This window comes from Orcinus orca, chromosome 14 (genome assembly GCF_937001465.1).
Source record: "Orcinus orca chromosome 14, mOrcOrc1.1, whole genome shotgun sequence".
In the NCBI taxonomy this organism is placed as follows: Eukaryota; Metazoa; Chordata; class Mammalia; order Artiodactyla; family Delphinidae; genus Orcinus; species Orcinus orca.
Window position 1 is genome coordinate 59346183 of NC_064572.1, and position 27762 is coordinate 59373944.

The 27762-nt window shown below is 42.6% G+C and overlaps 1 protein-coding gene across 4 annotated transcripts in view; it reads right to left on the bottom strand.

Annotated features, from left to right (window-relative positions):
* Positions 1-26692, bottom strand: part of BLNK (B cell linker) — a 75455-nt gene extending 48763 nt beyond the window's left edge. The window contains exons 1-2 of one of the 4 annotated variants that reach the window (XR_007471290.1): positions 26442-26668; positions 3848-3913 (exon numbers count right to left, since the gene is read on the bottom strand). Coding sequence is in view for 3 of the 4 variants with exons in the window: in XM_004268385.2 (XP_004268433.1) it covers positions 3848-3913; positions 26442-26488 (113 nt within the window). In the remaining variant the exon portion in view is untranslated. Of the gene's footprint in view, positions 1-3847; positions 3914-26441 lie in introns of all 4 variants that reach the window. The other 3 variants (XM_004268385.2, XM_033425665.2, XM_033425664.2) reach the window with 3 other exon arrangements.
* Between the last annotated feature and the right edge of the window lie 1070 nt (positions 26693-27762).

Below are 27762 nucleotides of genomic sequence, written 5' to 3' on the forward strand. Positions count from 1 at the left end.
TATTTTAACAAATAATTTGATAAACGTTTTAAATAATAGTAAAAAATTAGCTATAATCAACAGTTTAGCTTAGGTGGGACTGAAATTATTTTTGTACTATTGAAAAAATGCCAAATAAGTGAGCAGTGAGTGTCTCCAGGTTGGGGATTGTGATATTTAGATTAGAAGTTGGACTGTTTCAAGCGCTCTCAAAACTGCTATCTTTATGCCCATACAAAATGTTCCGAACATGCACAATGCTTCCCCACTCATTAAAAGGAGAAAACTAAAATTACATTTCAAAAACGTATCCCAGTTTTTAGGCTTTTTACAAGTTCTGACAACACTTTCTCTTTCATTATTTGAAATGTGTAAGGTTTATAGTAAATTATTATTTTTAATAATAGTTACCCATTTTATTTAAGAATGATTTGCTTAGTGAAATTTAAAATATATATAAATAAACCTATATAAAACTCAGTAGCCTTCATATACTAAAATATCACATCTCTTTATATAAGCAGTGTATAAGGTAACCATTACATACAAAACATATTTCATTTTGGGGGGAAAAAAGCGGTACAGAAAATCACGTTTGATTACAAAAAACAAGCCTTATAAACCAGAACTGTAATGTTGCAAAACTAACAATATTTATATTTGCCTAGAAATTCTGCGTTTTGTTTCACCAAAGGCTCTCCTGTTTGTTATTTCATTTAATTCTCAGCAAGCCAGCAGGGCGAGCTGGGAAGACATTGTCATTAGACCTATGATGAGGTCCAGAGAGAGATTGTCCAAGGTGATGAAGGGAAGAAAAACAAAAACAAAAGTGTATCTGGTGTGAGATCTGTTCATGGAACATTAAGATTTCAAAAAACACAAACCAACTATTACTTTTTATTGCCTTCCTTTCAAAAAAGAAAAGAAAGGGTATTTTAATACCCCCAAATGTGTGAAGGTCATCATCTCAGAATAAATGACAGATTCAAGAGATTACCGTTGTTCACTGAACACCGACCAGGAATAAGAGGTGTGGTTTGGGCCTCACTGAGCAGCCAGCAGCTGCATGCCAACCCCCAATACTTCAAGGTCCTTATTTTCTCATTTGACCATGAACCAGTGACAACTCTGTTCTGCTCTTCTGTTAGGAAACCAGTGTACTCAACTGTGCTTCCTCCTTTCAAGGTGGCACCTGTTACTTGGTTACGAGTGAGAGCTTAACTTCGGGGCACTTAGACCCAAAGGGCCATTGACTTCACCCAGGGTAATGACTGTGGCAGCCATATTTCCCAAGCTGAGAAGAAAACATGGTTTGTCAAGTAAAAGTGCATTTAGGGACAATGGGCAGAATGACGTAGAAATTATATGGAAAACTTTGAGCTCCATGGCTTCTGTTAAGTATGACTGGCCATGGAATAAAGAGACATTTTATACAAAGACTTCATATTATTGAGAGAATTGGTGTATTGTAAAATTGGCAACTGTGGGATAATTAATCTAGAATTGCTAGTAATTGAAACAATGACTAGCAGGGTTCTCTCATTTCAATGAGATTCTATATATATCAGAAATAAGAAATGAAAATAATCACACACCTCTCCCCATCATAGGACAGAACATGAAGACAAATTCTTCTCCTGTATGAGGTGACCACTGCCCCACAAGCAGAAGACCATTTTAACTATTTTATGGTGATACATATTGAAACTCGTTTACATTTTATAGCCTAAAAACACCACAAAAAGTGATTTCTTACTCTTTTTTTAAAATTTTATTTATTTTTTGGCTGCATTGGGTCTTCGTTGCTGCGTGCAGGCTTTCTCTAGTTGTGGCGAATGGGGGCTACTCTTCTTTGCTGTACGCAGGTTTCTCATTGTGGTGGCTGCGAAACACAGACTCTAGGCGCGCAGGCTTCAATAATTGCAACACACGGGCTTCAGTAGCTGCAGCACGCAGGCTCTAGGGCACAGGCTCAGTAGTTGTGTGGCGCACGGGCTTAGTTGCTCTGAGGCATGTGGGATCTTCCCAGACCAGGGTCTGAACTCATTTCCCCTGCATTGGCAGGCAGATTCTTAACCACTGCTCCACTAGGGAAGTCCCTGGTTTCTTACTCTTAAGTTTCGCAAAGACCAAAAAAGAAAAAAAAAAGATACTCGTTCTGAAGGCACAAGGAAATGAACTTTTATCCACTATTGGTGGTACAAAATTTTTGGACAGCAATTTGGCAATATCAAGCAAAATTTCAAGGGCACAAAGCCTTCTACCCAGAAACTAGAAATTTCAGTTCAGGAATTTAGCTTTCTGGTACATTCAAAGTCTGCAAAGGATATTTATTGAAGTATTATTTGTGACAGGTAAACTAAAAGAAATGGCCACAAAATTTTGATAGATATTATCAAATTGGCCCCCAAAATGTATGTTTAAACTCCTACTCCCACTTTAAAAAATGTCTATCAATATGTAGCTGGTTAAATTAATGATAATACATTTATAGTAGACTATTAATTATCTGTTTAAAAGGTATATGGTGGGCTTCCCTGCTGGCACAGCGGTTGAGAATCTGCCTGCCAATGCAGGGTTCAAGCTCTGGTCCAGGAAGATCCCACGTACTGCGGAGCAGCTAAGCCCATGCGACACAACTTCTGAGCCTGCGCTCTAGAGCCCATGAGCCACAGTTCCTGAGCCCGTGAGCCACAACTACTGAAGCCCACGTGCCTAGAGCCCATGCTCCGCAACAAGAGAAGCCACTGCAATGAGAAGCCCATGCACCGCAACGAAGAGTAGCCCCACTCGCCATAACTAGAGAAAGCCCGTGCGCAGCATGAAGACCTAAAGCAGCCAAAAATAAATAAATAAATAAACTTTTAAAAAAAGGTATATCGTTATTTTTACATACTAACAAAGAAAGATGTCCGTGATTTAGCATTAATTAAAACCAACAAAGGAAGTTGGTAGAATGTGTATGTGGTATGATGCCACTCATGATGAAAATGTATGTACTATATCTATGTCAATGTGTGTATGTGAGTATGTAAGCATACACATATAGATATATAAACCAAATTCACTCATGCTGTGTCCATTTCTGGGGAGTGGGTTAGGGTGGGGATAGGAGAAAGTGAGAGATTTTGACTTTGTACAATTCTGAACTCTTTGATTTTTTTTTTCCTGGTGAATCTGTATTACTTTCATAAAAACAAAAACAAAAAAGCCTTAAACAAAATCTTAACAGAATACCATTTCCCCTTTCCTCTTGACTTAGATTTTGAGTGGCAAATGCTGGTATGTACAATGTACAATTTCTATTCTCTAAAAAGCAACAAAAAGAAACTTAGGGGCTTGTATGTGTGTCTGTGTGTGCAGGAAGGTTTGGAATTCTAACTTGCCCTCTCCAAGTGCCAATTGAAAACACCATTTTAAGGCCATAATTGAAAAAGCAGAAATCAAAATATGGAAACAGTTATGGCATCCTAAAGAAGTCAGGCTGTGTTCTTGCAACTTCTCTTTTGGACTTCTCCAAGTGTGTCCTAGTGACCCTTGGCTAAGTGGTCAGAGAAGCTGATTGTCCTGCTTCTATAAGGGTCTCTTTTGATGTTTGCCAGGCACCTTGCATGGCATAGCTCAGCTTTCCAGCAGTGAGAGAGAAAAGCAAGGTGCCTGAGTACCACCCACTCATTCACCATGTTTCCTGAATGTGGGTCTGACCACCATGACTCTAGCCATGAGTAAGAAAGTGTCGCATGCTAAAGAGGTCGCAACTCATCACTCGGGTACAGGGAAGTTTTGTGTTCTTCCACTTAGTGCAGGCTGACATAAGATGTTATTTACATAAATAAGTGTTCACATAGTGCTATGGCATCTAACTTACTTTTTGATCTTGTTCATTATTCCACCTTCATTGTTCTTGATATCATGGACCATTTTTTGAAGCTGCCTGTAAGAAATGAAATTAAACATAAAATATTAACAACTAGGTTGATTTTTTAAAAAGTCTTCTCTCCTTCTTGAGTATAAAAAAAAAGAGAGAGAGAGAGAAAGAAACACCTTACCATAAACCCCCAAACACCCGTTCAACGCCCCCACCCATTGAAGTCTGGGTCAGTCTCAGGCTGTAAGAGGAATTCTGATTCTCAGATCAGAACAGAATATCTGTTCTGAGGAGACATATGAGCTCTCATAAGCCTCACTGTTTATCACATATTGTCCTCGGAGCATCAACATTGCAAGGATGCAGCTACCTTGAAGGACACAGTATAGACAGAAATCAGCCTCAAGATTTTTTTTTCTTGGTTAACTTTACTAGGTAGAATCTGGAAAATTGCACAGATATCTGAAACTTCTGCAGAACAAAAAGTAATATGCACAAAATCGAAAGATAAATGCCATGCTGGAAGAAATATTTGCAACACATAATAATAAGAAGAACTACATGTTTTGATTAACAAAGAAATCTTACAACTCAGTAAAAAAAGTTTAAAAATGTGGTAGGAAAATGAGCAAAAGATGTGAATGCAGAGCTAACAGAAAAGAAATACCAGTGGCCAACAGACCAATGAAAAGTTATTTAACATCACTTACATTTAAAGAAATCTAAATGGAAACAATGAGATATCATGTTCTACCTATCAGATGGGCAAAACTTAAGCATAATAATCCCCAGGGTTGACAAGTATATGAGAATACAGATATTCTTGGGAATATAAATTATTACAATCAATATCTGTCAAAATGTAAAACCACTCTGCCTTTTGACCTGGAAATTCCACTGCTAGGAATTTACCTTATGAACATAGTCACAAACTATACAAACATTATACATATCAGCATGTTTATTGCAGAATTATGTGTAATAACCCTACTCCTTCCTGCCTTTCCCACTAAAAACACCTGGGAACTACCTAAATGCCCATTTATCATTAAAAGGGAACTAGTTAAATACACATTGATAAAACCATAAATGGAATACCACAGACCTTAAAGAAATACATCTATATTGCTGATATGTAAAAATACTCGAGGTATTAAGTTAAATGAAAATGGAGGATGAGGAGAAAGAAAAGAAAGAAGGAAAATTCAGAATATGCATATATTTTTTTGTGGGAAAAAAAAGACATACATACATGTGTGCTGATATGGGCATAACTTTTTAGAAGGATATGCAAGAAGTTGTTAAATGGTTTTCAAAGCTAATTGTAATTAGAAAAGTTTACAAATTAGAAAAAGGGTCAGAGTATAGGACCATGTTTTGTTTTCTTAATAATGATTTTCTAACTTAAAATATATCTAAATAAAATTTCACATGGTTCTGCTTTGAAAGAGTAACATATTTGAATTTACCTTCCAGGCAAGACTTTCCTTTGTTCTGAGAAAACTATTTCATTGGGCCCTTTAGTTAATGAAATGTAAACTTGTATATAGCCATTGTTCTAGAAGAAAATGCACTTTTTCCATTAAAAAATGCAGATTTTTCTCACTTTGGGAGCTAAGCCCTCTGTTAGCTAATATGAAGAGTGGTGCATAATTAGGCTTAGCATAGGTCTAGGAAACCCCATTGATTGGAATTGGAATCTGGGAGAACTAGTCTCTTGGACTATGTATGGATTTATGACTCATATGCTGCAAAGTTTTTTGGTGTAGGGATGGAGCAGTTGAGAGGATGAGAGGAGAGCTTGTCCGAGGAACTCCGCCTGGCCTGGCCTGTTTGCGTCCTCCACTAAGTGTTAATCTCAGGCTAACTCTCCTGTGCTGATGTTCTGCTGTAGTTGTTTCCTGAGGGCCGTTGGGCATCAAGGAAATGGCGGGAGATTTATTGCATAAGTGATAGACATTCCCTCTCTCAACAGCCTTGGGAAAAGGGAGATTGTCAAACAAGAAATGGGAACTTAGACTGGGGATTTGGGGGAGCGCTTTTCCCTTCTAGGTCTAATCACTGTGAGGACCTGGAGACCTGCAGAGCAGAGACAAACCTGAGGGGTTTTCAATGGTGGGGAGCTGGAGGGGTGGGGAGGTAGCCCTGAACCTGATACTGGGTCTGGGCCTCTGCGTTGAGAAGAGCCATCCACAACGCCCTCCGTAGCCATTTTCAACGAGATAATTCTCTTTATTGTCTCTGAATCTTCGGTAGTATCCTGTCAGGATCTGTAGCCCAGCCTTGGTTGGGCTGTGGGGAAGAGTGTGTCCCATTGGCACGGAGCGGTGGAGTGCAGAGGGAGGACAGGCTGGAGAGTGGAGTAGAAAGAGAAGAGAGACTTCTTTCAGGACATCCTTAAGGCTGCATCTTGGGGAATCATTTACATAACTGGGGGACCCACTGAGGGGCCCAAGTTCAGATATGGGAAGGTCAGTGCAAGTCATAATTTGGGTAACAAAGGAAATGAGGCCACATCTTATATCGCTAGTTAGGGAGGCTGGGCATGTTGACTCCATATGTGTGAGAGCTCAGCAAAGCACCAGGCTCAGCGGCAGAGAGAGAAGGATGGATGAGAGAGAAGAGGACCAACTGACCCATCAGAGACACACAGAGGGTCCTTCAAGCTGGACTCTTGAGTTACCTCAGAACCATACAGTATTCTAGAATTTGTTCACGTACATCCTGTACAAACCCCTTTCTCCTTTACCGGAGGAACTATAGAGAATCTGTGAGATAGAGGAATGGGTGAAAATGAAAAATAGGAGGTCTGGGAGTAGAGAGGAAATGAGATTGAGAGAGAGGTTGAAATGGATTGATTGGAAAGAACTTGAATAATTTCAAGTGGAGAGCAGAGGGCACCTCTGGTTATAAGCTGACTGTAACCGAGTGGAAAGTCTTTAGCCTAAGTTAATGCCTAAAGGGGTAAAAGGCCAAAATGAGCCAGAGTGAAGGATCCTATCAGAGGTCTGTCAAGAGTGGGACACAGGCAGAGTAATAGGGAGCCAGAGGCTGATTTGCATAAGTGACTTTGCTGTAGGCGTAGACAAACAGATGTTACAAACAGTTGCAAAAAAGTTTGAGGTAATTTTGTCATTTGTTCAACTTGGTAGCTGATGCTCCTTGGCATTTCCTAATTACTTTTAATTATAGATTATTAAAATAATTATAATCTATAACTGTAGTAAATCGTTGAATTTTTCTCCTCCCTCTGCGTCTCATTCACACAAATCCTGACGTCCACAGACTGCTCAGTTACAGCTGCCAAACTTAGGTTTCCTTACAAGTCAGTGTCCCCCAAACCAAGAAAATGTGGTAACGCTCTCAGCTCATTCTATCAGCCCTTCATACACGCGCGAGGCACAGCTTTTGCTGCCCTCTAGTATCTTCTGCTCCATTTTGGAGCACGGTTTTTCCTCTACCACAACTTGAAGGATATGCAATAGCAAAGAAATGTGCAACTGGACTGTCTCAGGAGAGGATGCTCTCGAGCTGAACATCAGTTGTTTCACCGTGATAAGTTGTGTGTGGGTGAAAATAGGTAAGGCATAAAAAAGCTGCACTTTGATTTTTTGTTTCTGAGATAGCCTTCCATGGTTGGGAGAATGCATAATAGGATCACAGTGTTCTAATTTTTTAAAGTTGTGAAGAGACAGCCATGTGTACGTAACAAAATAAAACAAAGGACATAGCTTATCTAATACACATTTTAAAACAATATTAATATGCAATTTTTAAGCAGTATGGCATTTAGGCGTTTAAAAATGGTGAGAAGGTAATATAAATAATTATATTTATTATTCCTTGTATAAACCAAATTGAATTTTATATTCTCTCCTTGGTCATTGTTTTAAATTTTTTTTTCAAGGTTTTGAGTTAATATCAACAAATTTATTTAACAACACACTGTAGTAGTGTGGCCCTGGCTGAGCCTGGATCTCAATAAATTTAGATCCCATGAGGTCCTGAGAGAGGAAAAATCATCATTTGAAAGTTGCCAGCAGTTTTTTGCCTTCAAAGAAGCAGCTTCCTTTAGAATCTGATAGACCCGTGGTCCTCACACCAAGCTGCACCGGAATCACCTGGAGGCCCTTTGAAACCCAGAGTTTCACTCCACCCCCGGAGTTTCTGATTGGGTACATCTAGGTGGGGCTGGAGAATTTGCATTTCTAACAAGTTCCCAGGTGATGCTGACTCTACTGCTCAGAAGCCCACCCTTTGGGCTCAGCTGTGACGGATCATACCTTTTCCCACTGCGGGCCTTTTAGTTGTGTCAAGTAAAGCAAATACCTGCTTGAGGAAAACTAAAATCCTTGTTAACCCCGTGCAAAGTTTCAGACAGAGAAGCTGAGTGGTCAGTTTGGTAACCTAATTTGGACGTATTCTTTACCAGGCTGTCGCTTCTTTATGGGACCTGATTTTTCTCTGTGGGAATTTAGACTACCTTGTGCCTGTATAGTTTTATTTTTCTTATAGTCACACACTTTCTTCTTGAGCCACAGTTTGTAAAAGCTGCAGAGTGGAGATGAAGGGGCTACAGGAAGGAGGTGCCCCTGACACTGTGCAGTAATCCAGAAGCAACTGGACCTGCTCTGAGCAGAGTGCTATGGCTGGGATTTTGCCGTTCCTCATATGGTGCTCTAACCCGGAATAGCACGGAATGTGGTGGCACTGGGATGAAGACACAACCATAGCCCTATCTGTGGGGGATGAGCTGTCCTTGCTGTCACTCATCCTGCAAAGACTCCAGTCCAGAAACCGGCAGTGAAGAAAACGAGGATGTGGTCGGCAGGTCTTGGGCTCTCGTACCGGGATGTTTCCTGTCTACCTGGGGCCTCCCAGTTGCTGGTCCCTGGACTACAGGTTGAGTTGACCTCTAGTAGCATTCATCCTCGTGATGCAGAGGTGAGCTGGCACTCGAAGTGGTCTCTGGCTGGGAGCAAAGCAGGGAGGACCTGAGGAAGGGTCCAGGACACTAAGCGAAGCCTTGGCTAGTAGCAAATATATGTCATTCTTTGTGTTATACTTCCCTTCTGTTATTCCTCAAACTTCAGTGAAGTCTTACTAACTCTGTTAGGACTGTGGGGAAATAAGGGATGGGTTGGTGGAAAGAGGTGGAAGGAGCCCAAGAAATCCAGATGGAACCTAGAAGATACCCTCTGCACCAGAGAATGGCTCCTAGAGACGGGTGAATGGATCTGGACACAAGCAAGAGCCAGAGTAGAGATGTGGGACGTGCAAGCAGCCCCAGGACACTCAGAATCCCAGGGGAAGGAAGTCTGTAAAAGTGGGCTAGGGCTACTATGATTTGAATGGCAAAAGATAACCATTTTTCTTTTCTTTTTTTTTTTTTCTTTTCTTTTTTGGACTTACAGGTAAGTAGTGGCTGGTTACACAGGCTGTACAATTTTTAATTTCTGATGATTTCTGATTAAAAATGTAATGTGTGCTAAGTAAAAGAATCCAATCTGAAACAACTACATACTGTATGATTCCACCTGGAATCTGGAAAAGGCAAAACCACGGAGACAGGAAAAAGATCAGAGGTTTGTTAGGAGCTCAGGAAGAGAAAAGGATTTTTAGGGAACATGGGATTTTTAGGGCAGTGAAACTATTTTGTGTGAGACTGTTAATGGCAGCTGTATGCAATACATGTTCATTGTAGATGAGCTTGGGTAGATTTCCTCCAGGCCGGAAGGTACCCCAGAATTGGGTTTTATTATTATTGTTGTTGCTGTGCGTTTTTTTTTTTTTGGTAGTGGCAGGGAGGGTTAACTGAGAACACTCCCCAGTCTGACATGGCTGGTTGGCATGGAAGGATGGATTGGTGGGATGCAGAGCTCCACTAGGGCTGGGATTGGGGTGGGGGGCACTGGGAAGGCAGCTGCACGTGGCCAGATCAGCAAATAGTAGTCCAAAAACAGACATATTTCACTAAAAACCTTTCTAATAATTTGTATTATATACAGGACATGATTTAAAAGATGCTATCATCTGCAAGAAGTGCTTTTTTTAAAGTTTAGTAGAAAAAAAATCAGAAAACGTCTTGTTTTCCTTTTAGCTTCTTATTGCACTCACAGAGGACCATGAAAAGACAGGTTTTAGTGTATTATTTTTAACTCTGTTTTTCTAGAAAAAGTGGAATGTAAAGCAATGTTAATCTGAGAAAATCCCTATTTAATCTGGATTTAGGAATGGATTAAAGAGGGTTTCATATTCAAGCAACTCTTCACAAACAAAAAGAGCAGGCAACTCCTTCCTCCTTCTTCCCCCCCACATCTTAACCTCAAGCCCAGTTCTGGAGTTTCATCCTTTCAGTATGCGCGGGGCTGGTCCTTCTCCTGCAGCCAAGATCCACGCCTACAGCTGCCCCTTTGCACCAGGAAGAAGCTGCCTCCGCCGGTGTACCTCTCCAATCCACGCTCTGAAGCTGTGTTAGGGCCTATTCAGCTAATGTTTCTAAAACCCAGCTTTCACCAGGCCGCTCCCTCCTCAAGGGCCTGCAGCACCCCAGTGTCTATTGAATCAAGCCTGGCTTTTTGTTACTCTTGGCCGAGAGTTACTCAGTCTCACCCTGCGTTCCCGGAACTGCGAGGGTGACTGCCTGTGAATTAGCTACACCTGCTTGGTTGGGTACTCTTAGGACATCTACCTGTGTTCTCCTCACAACTGGCCTGGTATCTCCAACTTCTATGTTTCTTAGATCAAATCAGAGTAGAAATATCTCTAATATTGTCTTTGGTATATGGAGAGGCAAAGAGAACATCCAGTCTCTTAACTACTTCATGCTATGAACGGATTTTTTTAAATGTAACTCTCATCACTAGGTCTGCTGATTCTTTAGCTGACTTCCCCCTTTTACTAGAGTGTAAATGATCTCATTATTGACTCTGGATTTCTTTTTTAAGATGCTACTAATCATTTTATGGTATATTTTATTTTTGTTATTAAATTTAGCAAGTAATTAAATAATCTGGTGTTCTTGGACCTTCAGGCTTGAAATTTCCAAGCTTTTTTTTTTTTTTTAACTTCTTCTCTTTCTGACTGACTATTCATCTCCTCTCACCAGTTACATCAATTCATCTTTAGATGCATCTTACCCATCTCTGTACCCTCCTGTCCACTCCTTCAGCTACAGCCACGATCTCATGGATGATGGACTATGCCAGTGGTCCCTCATCTTTTGTTTTTAACTTTTTATTTTATATTGGAGTATAGTTGATTAACAAGTTGTGCTAGTTTCAGGTGTACAGCAAAGCGACTCAGTTATACATACACATGTATCCACTCCTTTTCAAACTCTCCTCCCATTCAGGTTGCCACATAACATTGAGCAGAGTTCCCTGTGCTGGTCATCCACTTTAAATACAGCAGTGTGTACATGTCAATCCCAAACCCCCTAACTATTCCCCCTGCCCCGCTTCCCCCTCGGCAACCACAAGTTCGCTCTCCAAGTCTATGAGTCTGTTTCTGTTTTGTAAATAAGTTCATTTGTATCATTTTTCTTTAGATTCCTCATATAAGCGATATCACACAATATTTCTCTCTCTCTCTGTCTGACTTACTTCACTCAGTATGACAATCTTTAGGTCCATCCATGTTGCTGCAAATGGCATTATTTCATTCTTTTTTTTAAATAAATTTATTTATTTGTTTGTTTTTTATTTTTGGCTGTGTTGGGTCTTCGTTGCGGCGCATGGGCTTTCTCTAGTTGAGGCAAGCAGGGGCTACTCTTCATTGCGGTGCGTGGGCTTCTCATTGCAATGGCTTCTCTTGTTGCAGAGCACAGGCTCTAGAGTGCAGGCAGTAGTTGTGGCGCACGGGCTTAGTTGCTCTGCAGCATGTGGAATCTTGCCGGGCCAGAGATTGAACGTGTCCCCTGCATTGGCAGGCAGATTCTTAACCACTGCGCCACCAGGGAAGCCCTATTTCATTCTTTTTATGGCTGAGTAATATTCCATTGTATATATGTACCACATCTTCTTTATTCATTCCTCTGTGGTCCCCCATCTTGTCTCCCTACCTTCAGTCTCTCCCCTTCCCCATGTTCGTTTTCTTAAATTGCTTTTATCATGTCATTCCACTCATGAATAGTCTTCGATGTCTCCCTGTTGCTTGCAGGATAAGGTAAAAACTCATTAGCTTGGCATTCAAAGGCCTTCAAAATTTGGACACCAAACATTTTAGACATAATTAACCCACTGTTATGAACGCACAATTGTTCCTATTCCATCCCACCAGCCCACGGCCCGGCTCAAGTCATCCCTTTCCCCTTACAGATCATTTCTTGATCTGTACACAGGAAAGACACAGGAAGGGAGGCCACTTAAGGAAAGAGCACTGGATTGAGAGTCTAGAGATGCAGGTTCTACTCTAATCTCTGAAGCTTCCTGGCTGTGCAAATCTGAGCAATTCTTGTCACACTTAATGCTTCATTTTCTCCTGTAAAATGAGAAGGCTGGATTACACGGACATTCAAGTCTTTCGCAGCTCTAAATTATATTTCTATATATCCTGAATTCATAGCACTCACGTAGTACTTAGTCATTTAATCTCCAGTGCTATAGCAATTTTTGAATTATGATTTGGTTCACATGACATCTTTTGTATTTTATATCTTAAACTGTTTTTTTGTCCTAAATTGAAAATAGTTTTTTTGTTCAGTTTATGAAAGTAATACAGCTAATTTTTTAAAATTCATGTGATACAGATAGATAACAAGTGAAAACTACTCATAATTCTTTGCTGGGAACAGGGAAGATCAGAGAGTTGTAAGAATCCTAAAAAGGGAGTGATTGCTTTGAGGTTTTAAGATGAAGTGACCTGAGAGCTGGGTCTTGATGGGAAAATAAAAATTCACCAGGCAGAAGAGTGAGGAACAGCAGCTAGGTAGTGGGAACAGCAACTACAAAGGCTCAGAGGAAATTGTCTGAGATGTTTGGGGTCTAGTGAGAAGCTGAGAGTGCCAGGAATTGGGGGTATGGGGGGAAGGTGCCGTCAAAGCTGAGGCTGGGTTGGGGAGATACAGGGAGTCAAGGACCTTGTTAGTCAGGCCAAGGAGATGGGGTTTATGGGCAACAGGAAGCCTTTGGAAACCTTTACTCAGAGGAGTGTCATGATTAGGGTGGAAGAATGGAGGAGGGCCTAGGCATGGTGACACTGGTGGCTCAGAGACCAGTAGGAAGGCAACTCTGCTGGGCCCTGGCCCAAGCCCACAGAAGTGGGATCCCCAAAATAGTGGGGTAACACTAGGAGTGGCCTTCAGGGCCTCAGCTAGGCAGAAGAGAGAATTGATGGCCGCAAGGCCAACAGTTCTCACAGAGGACTGTGCTGGAACAGAGCGCCGTGTCAGTAGACCTGGTCCTGTCTTCATTTAAAATGTCAATATTTTGTTCATCATGGAATTTTTTGCATTAATTTTGATTTTTAAAATATTACATGAAAATATTATTTCTTGATTTACTGACTTGGGGGGCCTCCCCCTTAAAGTTTAATATTATTATTTGTTTTATGTAAGACATGTATTTGACTTATTTACTCCACAAATATTCAGTGAGTGCAGACTGAGTAGGGCATGTGTGGATCCAGAGCTACCCTGAACACAAACCCTGTGTCTGGTAATGCAGGAGGAAGGTCCCTTCTGCCACCATATCACATGACAGAAGCCTATGACTTATATCAGACCAGAGGACAGAGAGAGGCAGATGGGTGGGGGGTAGGAATTCTCTGATTCACACAAAATATCTTCCTTTTGGATAACTTCCATCTCAAAACTGAAGTCTGGCTACCGACCGTCATTTTGAAACAGAATGCCACTTTTTAGTGAGTATTCTGTTTTTTGCATGCAGCAGACCTTGTCCTATCACCAGCTTCCCTCCTCCGTCCTTTCCACAGCCTCTTCTAGCCCTGGCCTGGCTTCCTCATGCCCCATTTCCTCCAGGCCAGCCTTTCTGTGGTATTATTTGTATTATATTTAGATTTGCAAATTCAGCAACCAAAGCTGCTTCCTTCTGGAGAGCGAGTCCACGGTGAAGCTGGGACAGAAGTTTTGGCAAGTCCTTTCCATTCTGGGATAACCTGAGAAGCCTCCCAAGAGTGAGGTAGCTCCCCCAGCCCCATTCACAGATGCAGGTACAAGGCCCAGGAGGTCACCGGGCTGGTCTCAGACCACGCAGCTCTGAAATCCCAACTCCTAGTTTTGCCTGTTATCAAGGTAGTCACAGAAGTTTGGTGGTGAGAGAGACTCTAGGAATATCCTGGGTCAGCCTCCTACTGGAAGGGAGGACACTAAATTCCAGAGACATTTTCCCATTGCACCAAGATCAATTATTGAGGATTCCCCCAGCTCTTTCCCTCACACCCTGCTCCGTCCCTTTCCACACATGGTCCGAGTCTCCTTCTAGAGGAGCAGCTTTTCCATGGCAGGGATGTGCCTTCCAACGTCTCATACCATAGCCCAGAGCCATGGTTACAGTCCAAGCCCAGTGAGCCAGGCTAGTGGTCAGTTGGATAATCAATGGCGACAACAGTGAACGCCAGCACTCACTGAGCATGCGTTATGTGCCAGGTACTTCGCGTGCTTATCTCATTTAACCCTCACAACCGTGTGAGGTAGGTCTTATTATTATCCCCATTTTAAAAAGTGTGATCAAAAACTAACCACACAACCTTAAATTTATGATCGTAACCAATGTTAAGTGTACAGTCAGTAGTGTATTCACATCGCATTGTATATTGACATTGTTGTGATTATCCTAATTTTTATAGTGAGAAAATATTTGCCCAGAGAAGTAATTTGCCCCATGTCCTACATGTAATAAACAACAGAGCTGGGATTCCAAATCGGGCCGTCTGACTCCAGAACCCGTGCTCTCATCACCCCTGGATGACATGTGCTGACTTGTCTCAGCCTGGGCCCCTCACCAGGGTGGATGACCAGCTTCACCACGGGCCTCTTTGGGCACCTTCCTCTCCGTCCCTGGAGAAGGCATCCAATCCCTCTACCAGCCAAGTGGGTTTTACCGGGAACACATGTGCCCCCACTGCCCTGCCACTAGTCCCCAAGGTCAGACTTGTTGCTAGATGGTTGCATGGTCTCTTAGGGGCCTGTTTCAGTCTTTAGGGAGGGGCAGAGAAAAAAGAGGAAGGGACAGATGGCAGGAAAAGGCGGAAAGAGAGGGCAGGGCACGCAGGCGGCAGGAAGGAATGTGGCAGGGGCTCTCTGGGTCCGGAGCAGGCTTACAAGCAGAGTGGCTGAGCTCAGCTGCAAGGAGACCTGGGTAGCTATCCCTGTGCGCCCTTCTTATCACCCTAGTCAGAAAGACCACCTAAGAGTCCTGGAGTAGGGGCATGTGTGCACCTTGCACGTGAGCATCTCGCAGCCTGGGTTGTCCTACTAACCACCTATTAACCAGAGAAAGTAATTTTCAAGTTTCTGCAGATGCTCCACCATTTCCTTCTTTTTTTCCCACTGAGATCTGCAAATATTTTGTGGTAGTCTCTGGCATATCTAGATTGCTGATCTCGGTTATAAGCAGACCGAAATTGGGCTGACTTGGCATAACCAGGACCAAGGATGATCCTACTAATACCCTGATTCCTTTCCAAAAACCTCCTGGCACACTCTACCCTATCAGAGGCAGTGAGGCTTGGGCCACACCGCTCTGACACTGATGAGATGACAGGAAACTAGGTTATACTAGCTGTAAAAAGTTCTTAGAAGATTTGCCCCTTGATGTGACAGCAGAAATTGTCAGGCTCCCCCCCTCCCAGATTTTAGGGGTCTGTAGGGATGCAGCACTTTCCTTCCTCTTGCTGGTGCTTGCTCTCACTCACCCACACAGCAGGGAGGGGCTGGGATAGAGGGAAGCTTCTTCCTAAAACATGTGAAAGCAGGTTGTGAAAAGCAAAAACGTTAAGGGAGACTCATGGGTTTGGAAGAACCCCCAGAGGTCCTGTTACTTAATCCTGTACTGGGCTCTGATTTTTTTTTTTTAAGCCTATTTTTTTAAATATAAATTTATTTATTTTTGGCTGCTTTGGGTCTTTGTTGCTGCGCACAGGCTTTCTCTAGTTGCTGAGAGCGGGGCCTACTCTTCGCTGCGGTGTGTGGGTTTCTCATTGCGGTGGCTTCTTTTGTTGCGGAGCACAGGCTCTAGGTGTGCGGGCTTCAGTAGTTGTGGTGCGCAGGCTCAGTAGTTGTTGTCGCTTATGGGCTCTAGATCGCAGGCTCAGTAGTTGTGGTGCACGGGCTTAGTTGCTCCACGACATGTGGGATCTTCCCGGACCAGGGCTCGAACCCATGTACCCTGTATTGGCAGGTGGATTCTTATCCACTGCGCCACCAGGGAAGTCCCTGGGCTCTGATTTGCTTCTTGTTCTAACTAGTTGCTGGTAGCAGGAATTTTGTGATGTTTACAGTTTTTCCTCTAACAGCATGAAAATTATTGTGTGAAACTGATGATTCTCAAATTTGTAAGACTCAAGGATAAATAAGTAACTCTAATCATTTTCATAAAATTCTGAAAATATAATCCTATGTAATTCTAGAAAAGGAATATGTTTTAAGAATTTGAGTGTGTTCTTTAAAAAATTAGCCTTAATGTAGAAAAAACATGAGCCTTGGCTGTGTCTACATGGTACACCCACTTGTCTGGGCATTCATTTCTATAGCTAAAAGCAAAGATATTTTCAGGGAGTAAAGAGAGATTTTGCAGAATGGTATTGCCGATACATTGAAAAAATTTGACTGAAGCTCATTTCTTTGGGATCTTAGTGAAAAAAAGATATTGGGGAATATCACGTGTAGGGATTGAAGTGGAAGGAAGCATTGACATTCTTAAATGTTTACCATCCAGAAACATTTATCGATAATACATTTTTTATTTTTTTGGGCGCACCGCGCGGCTCGCGAGATCTTAGTTCTCCAACCAGGGATCTAACCCGGGCGCACGATAGAGAAAGCCCTGAGTCCTAAACACTGGACTGCCAGGGAATTCCCCAGTTAATACATTTTTTTAAAAAAAAAAACAGCTTTGATACAGTATCTAATTGGTCGAACAAAAATATGATCATGGATCCTCATAATATTTTATGGTAAATATGGAAAATAATTTCATTATCAAAAATTCATCATTCCACCATTTCAAAGTGTTCAATTCAGTGGCATTTAGTAACTTCACAGTGCTGTGCAATCACCACCACTAACTAGTTGCAGAACAGTTCCTCACCCCAAGTAGTCATTAACAATTTTAAAGCGGATTTTTTTTTCCAATTTACTTTTGAGGCACATGAATAACTTTTGTTTTAGTCATGTTAGGAGTTGTTTTCAGCATTCATCAGGTGAATCTGACCAGTCATCTGGGATTGGTTGGGCAACTGAAATAATCTGTAAATGTGGTGATGACATGAAATCAAAAGGTTTTCAGTTGTAAAAAGCAGATTTTGACCCTGAACAGGCTGTAAAGACAATTCAAAAGGCAAAATAGTTACATGTATGTAGAGGGTCCAGTTTTCCAGTGATGTGGTATTACATTTGCCATGCTCCTTTTTGAAAGTATATTTCTCATGTTTGTATTTGATTCTACTGTAGTTATTTGCACTAAAATGACTGTTTCCTTCCTGTCCAGGATTAGGTATGGTCATTAATATGTCAAACATGCTTAAAAGGTACTCTTCACCCTGCAGTTTTTGCACTTTGAACCAAGTGAAGTTGTAAAGTAAACAGCAACAACATAGTCAATGGGGGAGGGCATTTCTTTCTACCTTTGAGCTCAACTCTCTAATCCTCTGGTCCAAGCAACCTCAGTCACAGCCTCCCCGCTGGGAACTCCCTTTACTTAGGTGTGGTCTCCCTCCTCTGACCTTCCCCTCCTTCTTGTCACCACTTTCCTGAACAATGTCCCCTTCTTTCAACTAACAACCATAGACTGAGCCACCTCTGTGCTGGAGACAGAAGAGCACAGCTCTCTGTCCCCACGGTCTGAGCTGTTAGACTCCCACTTGGGTGTTAGTGACGGCTAAGGCTTAATGCCTTAACCTATTACACATAGTGATGTTTAAGTTTGGACCAGGACTCTGAGACACGCCTTATCCCAGGAGGATGTCTCTCTAATGACACAACTGGGGCAACAGGAGAGCCCAGGCCAGGAGGGACTTGTGCAGAGGGGACATTGACTGAACTTTTACTCTCTGTTTAATATGTTTACTGTTACAACACCCTTATTATATTATATATTATTATTCCCATTTTCCAGGTGAAAAGCTGAGGCTAAAAAGGATTAAGTAACCTTCTCAAAGACCAAGAACAAGGGAGTACAGAGCAAGCATTCAAACCTAGGTCTGCCTGATTCCAAAGTTCAGCAAAAAACACCTTTCTGGGGCCCTTCTTAAATTATACAACATGGTCCTGTATGCTTAGTCTACACATAAGACCAACTCTGCTCTTTTTAATTATAACTCACTCTCAGATTCCATGAACAATTGTGGGAGCATTCCTTGAAAAATATATAGTCTCAGTAGGGTACCAAACATGACTGAGTCAGTGTGAAATTCAAGTTTGGACCTGGAAACATATAATAGCATGAAATACTGACAGTAATATTCTGTAGGGCCTCACTGGGGTTTCTGACTAGTAAATTAGCTGCTTTTTAGTTAAACAAAAAAAAAAAGTCTCGGAAAAATACAGAACACAGACTAAGCTAGAACGTTTTACTGGCCAGTAAATAACACAGGAAAAAAAAAAGGAAGGCGTGGCCTGCTGTTCCTCCCTCCTCCTAGGCAAACATGGAGGTGTAGTTCTAGACTAGGCCTTTCTGGTGTGAGCTTGGATAAGTGACTTCACCTCTCTGGGCCTCTTACCTGAGGGACTAGAGAGATGGCCGCTCCCTCTCACTTGCCCTGTAAACCTTTCTGATTTGGGGGCTGGGGAGAGGAAAGGAGGAGGCTTCTCCACTGATGTTTGCGTCCTGACACACTGCAGGGAGAGCTGGCTCAGCCGAGGGGGCTCACGGAACTTGTGGCCAGCACTGGCTACCTAATTTCTGGGGCTCAGTGTAAAATGAAAATGCAGGGCTACTAGTTGAAAATTATTGAGAATCTTAAGACTGCAACAGCAGACATTAAACCAAGCATGGGGCCCTGTGAGACTGCACAGCACAGGCCCAGGAAACTTGGTGGCCTCTGCTGTGTATTCCCTACACTGTGGGGAGTGTTGAAACCTGGAGGAGATCTGGGGCCCCCAGCTAGCCTGCTGGGAGGCAGAGACGCCCCCGGGATAACGAGCTCCTTTTTCGGGAAAGTGGCCAACAGGGAAGCACCGCCCATCAAGGACATGCAATACATCCCTTAAGCTGGCTTCCATGCCTTGCTGTGGAAATGAGCATTGAAACAAGCCATGCTGGACTGAGGGACTACGGCCTGTTTGGGGGCCTAGACCATGATGCTGTAAAAGGGTTGTGAAAACACCTGAGTGGAAAATCAGCCTGCAGATATAGCTGCTGATGGATGACCTTTCGGAAGGGAGGTGAGACAGGACAGGTAGGAGAAGGCGGGTCAAACAACGAGGAGCTGGAGGGAGGAGTTGTTGGGAGCAGACAGTCCTCAGCTGTGGAGCGAGGTACAGGCGTGGGAAGGAAGACAAGCTTGCCCACTGAGGGACGCAGAACTGGGAATGGGAGCACATGAGCCAGCAAGAGGCTCAGCCCACAGCAGGAGGTGTGCTTCTCTGAGGGAGGGTTTCCACCGCAGACCAGGGGACCTGTGCTCCAACATCAGAGCCCGGCACAAAAGCTGCTTCGCTACAGCGTGCTGGGGAGCCTTGAGGTCAGTGGGACCTAGCGGACAGTTAGCTGGAGCACGCTTCAGGGTTCACGGCTCCCTGGATCTGGAGGCAGGACTTGGATGGGGCTGGAATTCCACCCAATCTGCAGGGGGGGCCCATTTCTGGAGCCACAGGTGTGCCATCCTCTTAACCTCTAATTGTGTGCTTGGTCCCTGGAGGCTTAGGAAGCTGAGCAGGTACGTGGAATGAGAAAACTAAAGCTGTTTCTGAGAGCTTAGACATCAACACCTAAGGGAGCAAATAGAGAGGTGCAGGGTCACCTTAAAGAAGCAGAATGGTTCCAGGTCAGTGAGATTTAAGGGGACCTGATGGATCCAAATCACAAAGTAAGAGACACAATGTGTCTGATGGGGAGGCAGCGGCAGCCCCTGTGACCACTAACCTACAGAATCGGAGTCTGACTGACTTTTTATCCTAACTCTAGTGGTGTCCACTCAAGTTGCCCAGTCTACTTAGAGAGGTAGAAACATACTATTCTAAGGCGACATGATGTCTGGAAATCTTTTCCTGCTCTCACTTCTCTATCCAGGAGAGAACAACTTATGCTTCAGTGGTGCGTGGAGTTCCTGGAATCTAGTTTTGTTTGACACTAAAAATTCTTTTTTTCAAAAACAACTCATTGAAATATAGGCTCAAGCACTTCTGAACTTTCCCCTTGGCAACCCCTGACCCAAATCATCCCAGACAGAGGAAAATCAGTCCAGCAAGCAGAGGCCACATCAATTGCAAAGATATGTATTATGAATACATACTGTCACTATAAGCACATGCAAGTGAATCTGTGCTTCCTGCTCTACACAGAATTCATTCCACTTGGTCTCGATCAGAGTTTCCCAGATGCAGCACTATTGACATTTTGGGCCAGATAATACTTTGCTGTAAGGATTGCTCTGCACAGTTCAGGGTGTTTAGCAGCACCCCGGCATCTACCTACGAGGTGCGAGCAGCACCCCCTCCCCAAGTGGGATAGTCAAATGTCCCCTGGAGGGCAAAATTGTCCCTGGTGGAGAACCACTGATCTAAATGATGCAGCTATGTCTTGGGGGAGGGCAGAAGGAGATAACTTCTATGGGGTTTATTAAAAAGCCAAAGAAAGCCATCCAGTGTTTCAATATCTCTATAACAAGCTATTATTTAATTTCTTTTTTTTCTTATTCATGTTTTCTTTAACAAGCCTAGATTCCTTCATGTCATTGCATGAGGGCAATAGTAAGATCCTCTTTGAAAAGGCACCAAATAAGTAAATTCTCCACAGAACAGATGAGGTTAATCATCTGTGGGGGAAAACCGAGAGATTGTAAATGTGTGCCTAAAGCATCTGGTACCAGCCCAATCTCCTCCCGTCCAGTGATGTAAGAGACAGGGCTAGAATGTAATTGTGGTTCAGTTCTTGGAAACCGAATTAATTGCATCATAGCCACTTTGGGGACAGGTTGCACGAAGAGGGAGGAATTGTTCAGCCACAGCACATATTGTTCAGGTGATTATTGGATCCAGAAGAGAGGGTGCCTTGAATATGTGGACTCTGGTTTAGCATTTTCCTGGCAGACCCATGCCCAGAGTGGATGAGAAAGAGTGCCTTGAGTTTTCCTAGGTGATGATCCTGAAATCCACAAACACCAAGCAAATGTCTAAAGTGGCTCCCATGTAGCTTGCCCATGAGAAGACAGAGACCTTGTCTGAGAATTGCATCCATTGGTACAACACAATATAGCCTGGTTGTGCAGGTTCTCAGCTGACATAAGGCAGGTAGGCAGTGTGAGGAGAATAGGAAACCATACTTCCTGGGAAGTCTATCTTATCTCTACCATTAGATGCTGTGCCTCCTCTTGCCCTCCCACCTCAGCACTGGCCTCTGATCTAAACTTATAAAAGAATGAGAAGAGAGATGCCCGAGATACACTTGTATTCAGGATGGGCTCTATCCACCCACCGTGAGCCCCTGGGCAGCTTCCTGCTCTGCTTGCCCTCCAGTTAAAGGGGGTTGGATCTTCTACCATGAGTAGGAAGAGAGAGAACAAATGGTCACTCATGAAGGGTGGGTTAAAGTACTGATTGTTGTATTTACTTTTTATTTACTTGTTATACTGACCATGTGACAAATATTCTGGGCACTTTAGCCCATGTCTTCACAACAAGCCTGTGAGGAAGGCATCTCTAGTTTTATTTGACAGTTGAGGAAACTGAGGCTTAGAGAAGTTGAGTGATTTCATCAGGACCCATAGCTCGTAATTGGCAATCGGAATCCTGACCTTTTGGGTACCAATTGCTTTGTCCTTCTAAATACATCATAGCTACCTTCTAGATGATGCATCTGGATGCTGTCTAGATTAATCCTCTGTTCCCAGTGTTCTGAGTTGGGCAGTTTTCAAAAACTTTGTAAGAAAAGAGTTTGAAAATATTTTGAAAACTATCTCAAACAAGTTGATAATTCCATCAGGAAATATTTCCTGAGGGTCATGGGATGAAATGGTAGCCTTAGAGGATGTAACATTTCAAGCATGGTCTTCATGGCTAAAGGATCACACAGCATCAGAGCTGAGAGGGACTTTGAGAATTGTCAGATCCAAACTCCTCATTTTGTAGCTGGGAGACACAGGGTGATGAGGACCTAACCATGATGGTGTGGTAGAAAAGGAAAGAAAAGGGCATATATGGAAGCATCATGAAAGAAAGACTAGAGGTTGTGTTAGGTGAGTGGAGGTACAGAGGAAAGGATGCATCAGACTTAGAGTTGATGATGACACCATTGACAGAAACAGGGAGGACCAGAGAGGGATCTAGTGGCAGAAAGGTGAAAAGAAGATAACTCTGTTTCTGAAGAATTGAACTTGAAAAGTCAAGTAACTGGAAATGCCAATTGAGGATTCCAAGACCTGAGAAGAAAAATCATGTCCCAGGATCTGTCAAATAGGATCTCCAAATGAGAGCCCTAGCCGTGAGACCCAGACACCCATGGCAGGGCTCTGTCATGCTCAACAGTTTATTAGCCACTTAGATTAGGGCAGAGAAGGGATGTTTGTCACGTCACAGCCCATGCAAAGCTAAATGCCACAGATGTCAGAAGCAACAGGTAAAATAGACAAAATAGCTAAAAAGAGGAACTGAAACTGACATGAAATTTATCAAGGATCAATGTAAAGTACTATGTTTCTGTTCGGAAAATCAATTGCACACCTATAGAATTAATAAGAATAACAATAAGATATTAAATAACCACCATTTTTCAATCCAATAATTACTATGTACCAGGATCACTCTAATCCTTACAACAGCCCTGTGGGATCGGTGCTGTTATTATCTCTATCTTTTCAGCTGAAGTAGCCGGGACCAGGGAATTTAAGTAAACTTTCCTAAACTCACACATATGTTAGTTTGACTGAAAAATACCATACTCTTCAACCAATAATATAAGGATTAGGGAGACTTGGCTTGACCACACCTGTGTCAAAGACTTTTTGCATTTGTAAAAATAAGTGAGTATGTGTTTGTGGGAGCTACAAAGAAAAATACACACGCACAGACGATGAGTCATCTGGGAGGTTATTAAAAATATAAAAACGTAAAATTTCCCTTACAAACTAGTTTCACTAACTTGAAAGGAATATAGTCATTGTGATTCAGGACTGTAAATGTTGAAACGTTTACCTAGGAGTGTAATATTTTTATGAATAGGAATACTTACTGTGGAAGGATTGAGACCCCAGGTCTGAGCTGAGTTTCTGATGATATCATTACCTTATAAAATCCAGGGAAAATCATGGCTAAGAATCAACTAAAAGATCCTGAGAGTTTTTGAATTCCCATTAACAGAGAAACCAACTTCATGTAGTGCCCCAAAGGGAGAAAAAAAGCAAGAATCTGTGCTCACACATTTCTGTGGTCACATACAACTTAACCACTTCGCCTTTCTCAATTCCTCTGCAGTAGAAACTCTCAGGCTGACTACTCATCCCCAGCTGTCCATCTGGGAAGGTCCATCTGGAACCTTCTCTTTCTCCTTCATGTTGAGAATCTTTTTTTTTTTTTTTTCCCAATCATGCCTGCTCTCTTTTTCTTAGCTGACTCTACTTTCCCTCCCTCCTGGTCACTCCTTCTGCCTCTAGTCTCTTTCCAGCCCTGGGAATACACCCCCTAGATCAGGGTCATCCCTTTTACTCCCCCTTGATGGACACTCACTATCTCTCTGTTTTTTCTGGCTAAGAATTTAAGCAAATTATCATATAAACTTTGATAAACCTAAGAGTATGAACACAGCTCTTCACTTATACTGTCATCTGATGCCAAATAATTACACAGCTGGCAACATTCTGAATTGGTGATAACCTGTCAGGACAGAGGATACAAACCACAGGGATCAAGTATTCATTGACCTATTCCTCGCCATCCCATCTAATTACAGAAAAGATTTAAAATGGTGCTTCAAGTTCACTGTGTTTACAATTTCATTTCTTTGAAACGTTTCACATCGACAGTGCACATTTTATTAAAACAGGCCAATTCTGTAAAAACAACTCAGTAACCAAGTAGAAAAAAAAAAGTTACTTTTGCCTGAGCAGATGAAGGTAGTATATGATTATCCACAATACGGTTTTGGTTTTCTACCCTCTAATCTAGTGTTGTATGTTGTCTATCGACTGCTCTGTGACAAAGCTGAACTTTGTCCCCGAGGGAAGGATCATAAAGTGATTTAGGTTCTGTTGCCTTTCGTTATTTAAATCCCCATCTGGATATCCTGAAAGAAGTTCTAAGACTTAGTATAGGCCTAGGTTATGGAATATCTCTGAAAAGGACCTTCTAAACCCTCTTGCTCATTTGGGAGAAATCTTAATATCCATGCCTTGTTAGTTTCTTTGGCATGTCTTTCCTTCGCTCTCCCTTTTCACTGCTCTGCCCCAAGTCCAGGCCTGCAGCACTAGAGGCTTGGGTTACTTAACCGCCCCTCTAACTGAGCATCCCTGCCTCCAGGTTCCGCCCCCTCCAGTCCATCCCGCCAACCTCCCTTAAGCCCACTGGCATGACATCTGTCACTGTATAAACCGTTCTCCAGCCCTCCGTGGTTAGAGCCCTCTCTGCCCTTTGTGATCTGGCCCCACCCTACGCATCTAACCTTTTGAGGACTTTCTGGTCCCACAGGCCTATTCTACAGCCTCTGTTGGGCAGAAGACTCTCCTCATCATCCTACAAATGGACCTAGTCAAGTCCAGCTCCCAGCGTCAGCTTCCGTCTTTCCTCCCTCCCAGCACATCAGGCTTTCCCTCCAATTCTCCAATTTCTTTTATCTTACCTGCCTCTCAAAGCCTAGCTCTTTATTTATTTATTTATTTTTATTGCGGTAACATTGGTTTATAACATTATGTACATTTCACTTTTACAACATTATATTTCTACCTCTGTATGTACCATAGTGTGCTCACCACCAAAAATCTAGTTTTCATCCATCACCATACACTTGACCTCCTTTACCCATTTCACCCTCCGCCCCCTGTCTCTTCACTTCTGGTAACCACGACTCCGTTCTCAACATCTACATGTTCGTTTTCATTTGATTTTGTTTGTTCATTTACTTTGACAAAGCTCAGCACTTGAAGCGTCTTCTCTGTTCAAACCTCTCCAGCTACTCCAATTCACTTCTTATACTCACTGAGTCACTTACTACTTGCACTGTTTTACCTACCCACCTCCCATGACGGTGTAGCAACGTGAGACCAAGGGCAAGACTGAGGAAGCTTTTTGTCTCCTTATCAACACACCCTTGAAAGGGCTGACCGCGGCCATGCTGCCTCTTGATTCCAGACCAGCAGTTCGTTTCAAACTATCATTTACCAAGTGCCTACCAGGTCTATGACCCATATTCTAACTGGGAAGGGCTGTCCCTCTGCCATTCTCAGACTAATTTCTCTTAAATTCTGTCTCAAAAGCTCTGATTCTCTAGCTCCTTATCATTTCTGATAACTTCCTTGCTACACGTGTCACATCACCCTGTGAAAAACTGAAGTTCAAGTGGTAGCTGAAATATAAAACACTCATTGAACACTTAAAAGTTCCAGTCTCAAAAAGCCATGATGTTGTCACAAAGAGACAAAAAGAAAATCTTCAAAATAAAAATTGGGGAAGTCTTTTCTTCTATAAGTCAGAAGAGTTTCTGGATTCTTTCCCCTTGGGACACTTCTGCTTTATTTATTCTTTCCAAGTGGCTTTTTATAGATAATTGTTACACTGACATGGAGACACTGGAAAAACAGATCTAATCTCCCCAAAACACTTGTGACATACCGCCACAAAATAAATGACATAGTAAAACGACAACGGATACAAATTATTACAACAATCTTTAACATTAAATAGTAATCCACAATGAAATATTTGAGTACTCAGATTAGACCAAACTCTTTTTAGAAAAGCTTGCTGTGTTCAGACTCTCCAAGCTGACCATTGGTAGAGTCTAAGCCCTTGGCTTTTCTTTTTTCTTTTCTCTTCAAAGCTTTACACTTCAATCCATCACTGGCAAAGCCAGCTAGAGTAAGCTCACCTGTTCCTACACATTTCTTTAAAAATGCAAGTCCCTTTCCCTATAGCAATTGACACCCCACTGCCTTACAGCTAGCAAAGTATTCCAGGATTTCAGTATTTCTGAGATGCAGTAAGATCATTGAAAAAAAAAAAAAAAAAAGGAGAAGAAGAAGGAAAAGTATTGGATGGCGAAAATCTTACCTCAACTTCTGACTGGCGGGGACAGTTATTTTATTAAGCTTATCCATTATTTTTGGTAACTATACGAACCACAGATCACTGTCCAGTGGTCACGTCAGCAGTCCCTGGCTGTCCTGGGGAGTAGCATGGTAAGCCTTTGATCTCAAGAGTCCTAGTCACTTGAGTCTGATTTCTGAGACTGCAGGCTGCTGGCAGACACCCCTGCACGAGGAAGAAGTAAAACTTGCTTGAGCATGTAGTCAAGTTTCGTGTTTCTACATAGTCATGTGATCTGGGTAGCCAGCCGGCTTGGCCGATCACTCCACGTTGTGTAAACTTTAATAGTGAAACCTATTGGACATGCAAATTGCTTTCCAGCTGCTTTCTTCTGTAACCAGATTTATAATCAGGTCAGGGCAAGCTTCTGGCTGGTCACTACTTCCTGTTGTCCTGAACACATATAGTCCTTGTTTTCAGCAGGTGTCATGCTGTCCCCTTCCTGAGCTCAAGGAAAAGCAGAATAATCAATTCCATCTGAAAGTCTCTTTGGGACTTTCTGCTCATTTGCATAAAGTCATGGATAAACTTTTCCACTTAAAGGATCGTTATACGAAAATGGCATTTTTGTGTAGTTTCTCCTCACTCCTCTCCCCCAAATGGTTTTAAATAAATATCAAGATGACAGTGACACAGTGATAACAGTTTACTTTGAGAGTTAGAATTCAGTTTTCCTGAAGATCTGTGTAAAATGGGAAGACAATTCTCTAGGCAAGGTCATTAGGGATAGAGACAGATAGGAGATCTGGAAAAGGGGAGAGGATCTCCATTGTACAGCATGGCCCCTTTATGAGGTTGATGGTGTCAGGAGTTGTGCTGATAGCCAGATGCTTTCAAACAAAATCAAGATGTACTCAAAGGTCAGCTAGGAACAAATTTAACAACCTCCCAACAATGCAGTTCTGACATCAGGCCATCCAGAAGTCCCCTTAAAAGCAGAGTGCCACTCTCCTCACTGCCTTTGTCCCCTCCTGGCCTCATCCACTGCTCACCTTCATCCCCTCACCAGACCTAGTGATGGGCCAGTGAAGAGGGGAAGAGGAGCGGGAAGAAGGTGAGAGGCAGAGATGGATGTAGTAGATGGATGCCTTTCCTCCTGTACCTCTCCTTTGTACAAACAGAGGTTCTGTATTTCTCCAGGTAAATCTTTTTTTTTTTTTTTTTTTTTTTTGCGGTACGTGGGCCTCTCACTGTTGCGCCCTCTTTCGTTGCGGAGCACAGGCTCCGGACGCGCAGGCTCAGCGGCCATGGCTCACGGGCCCAGCCGCTCCGCGGCATGTGGGAT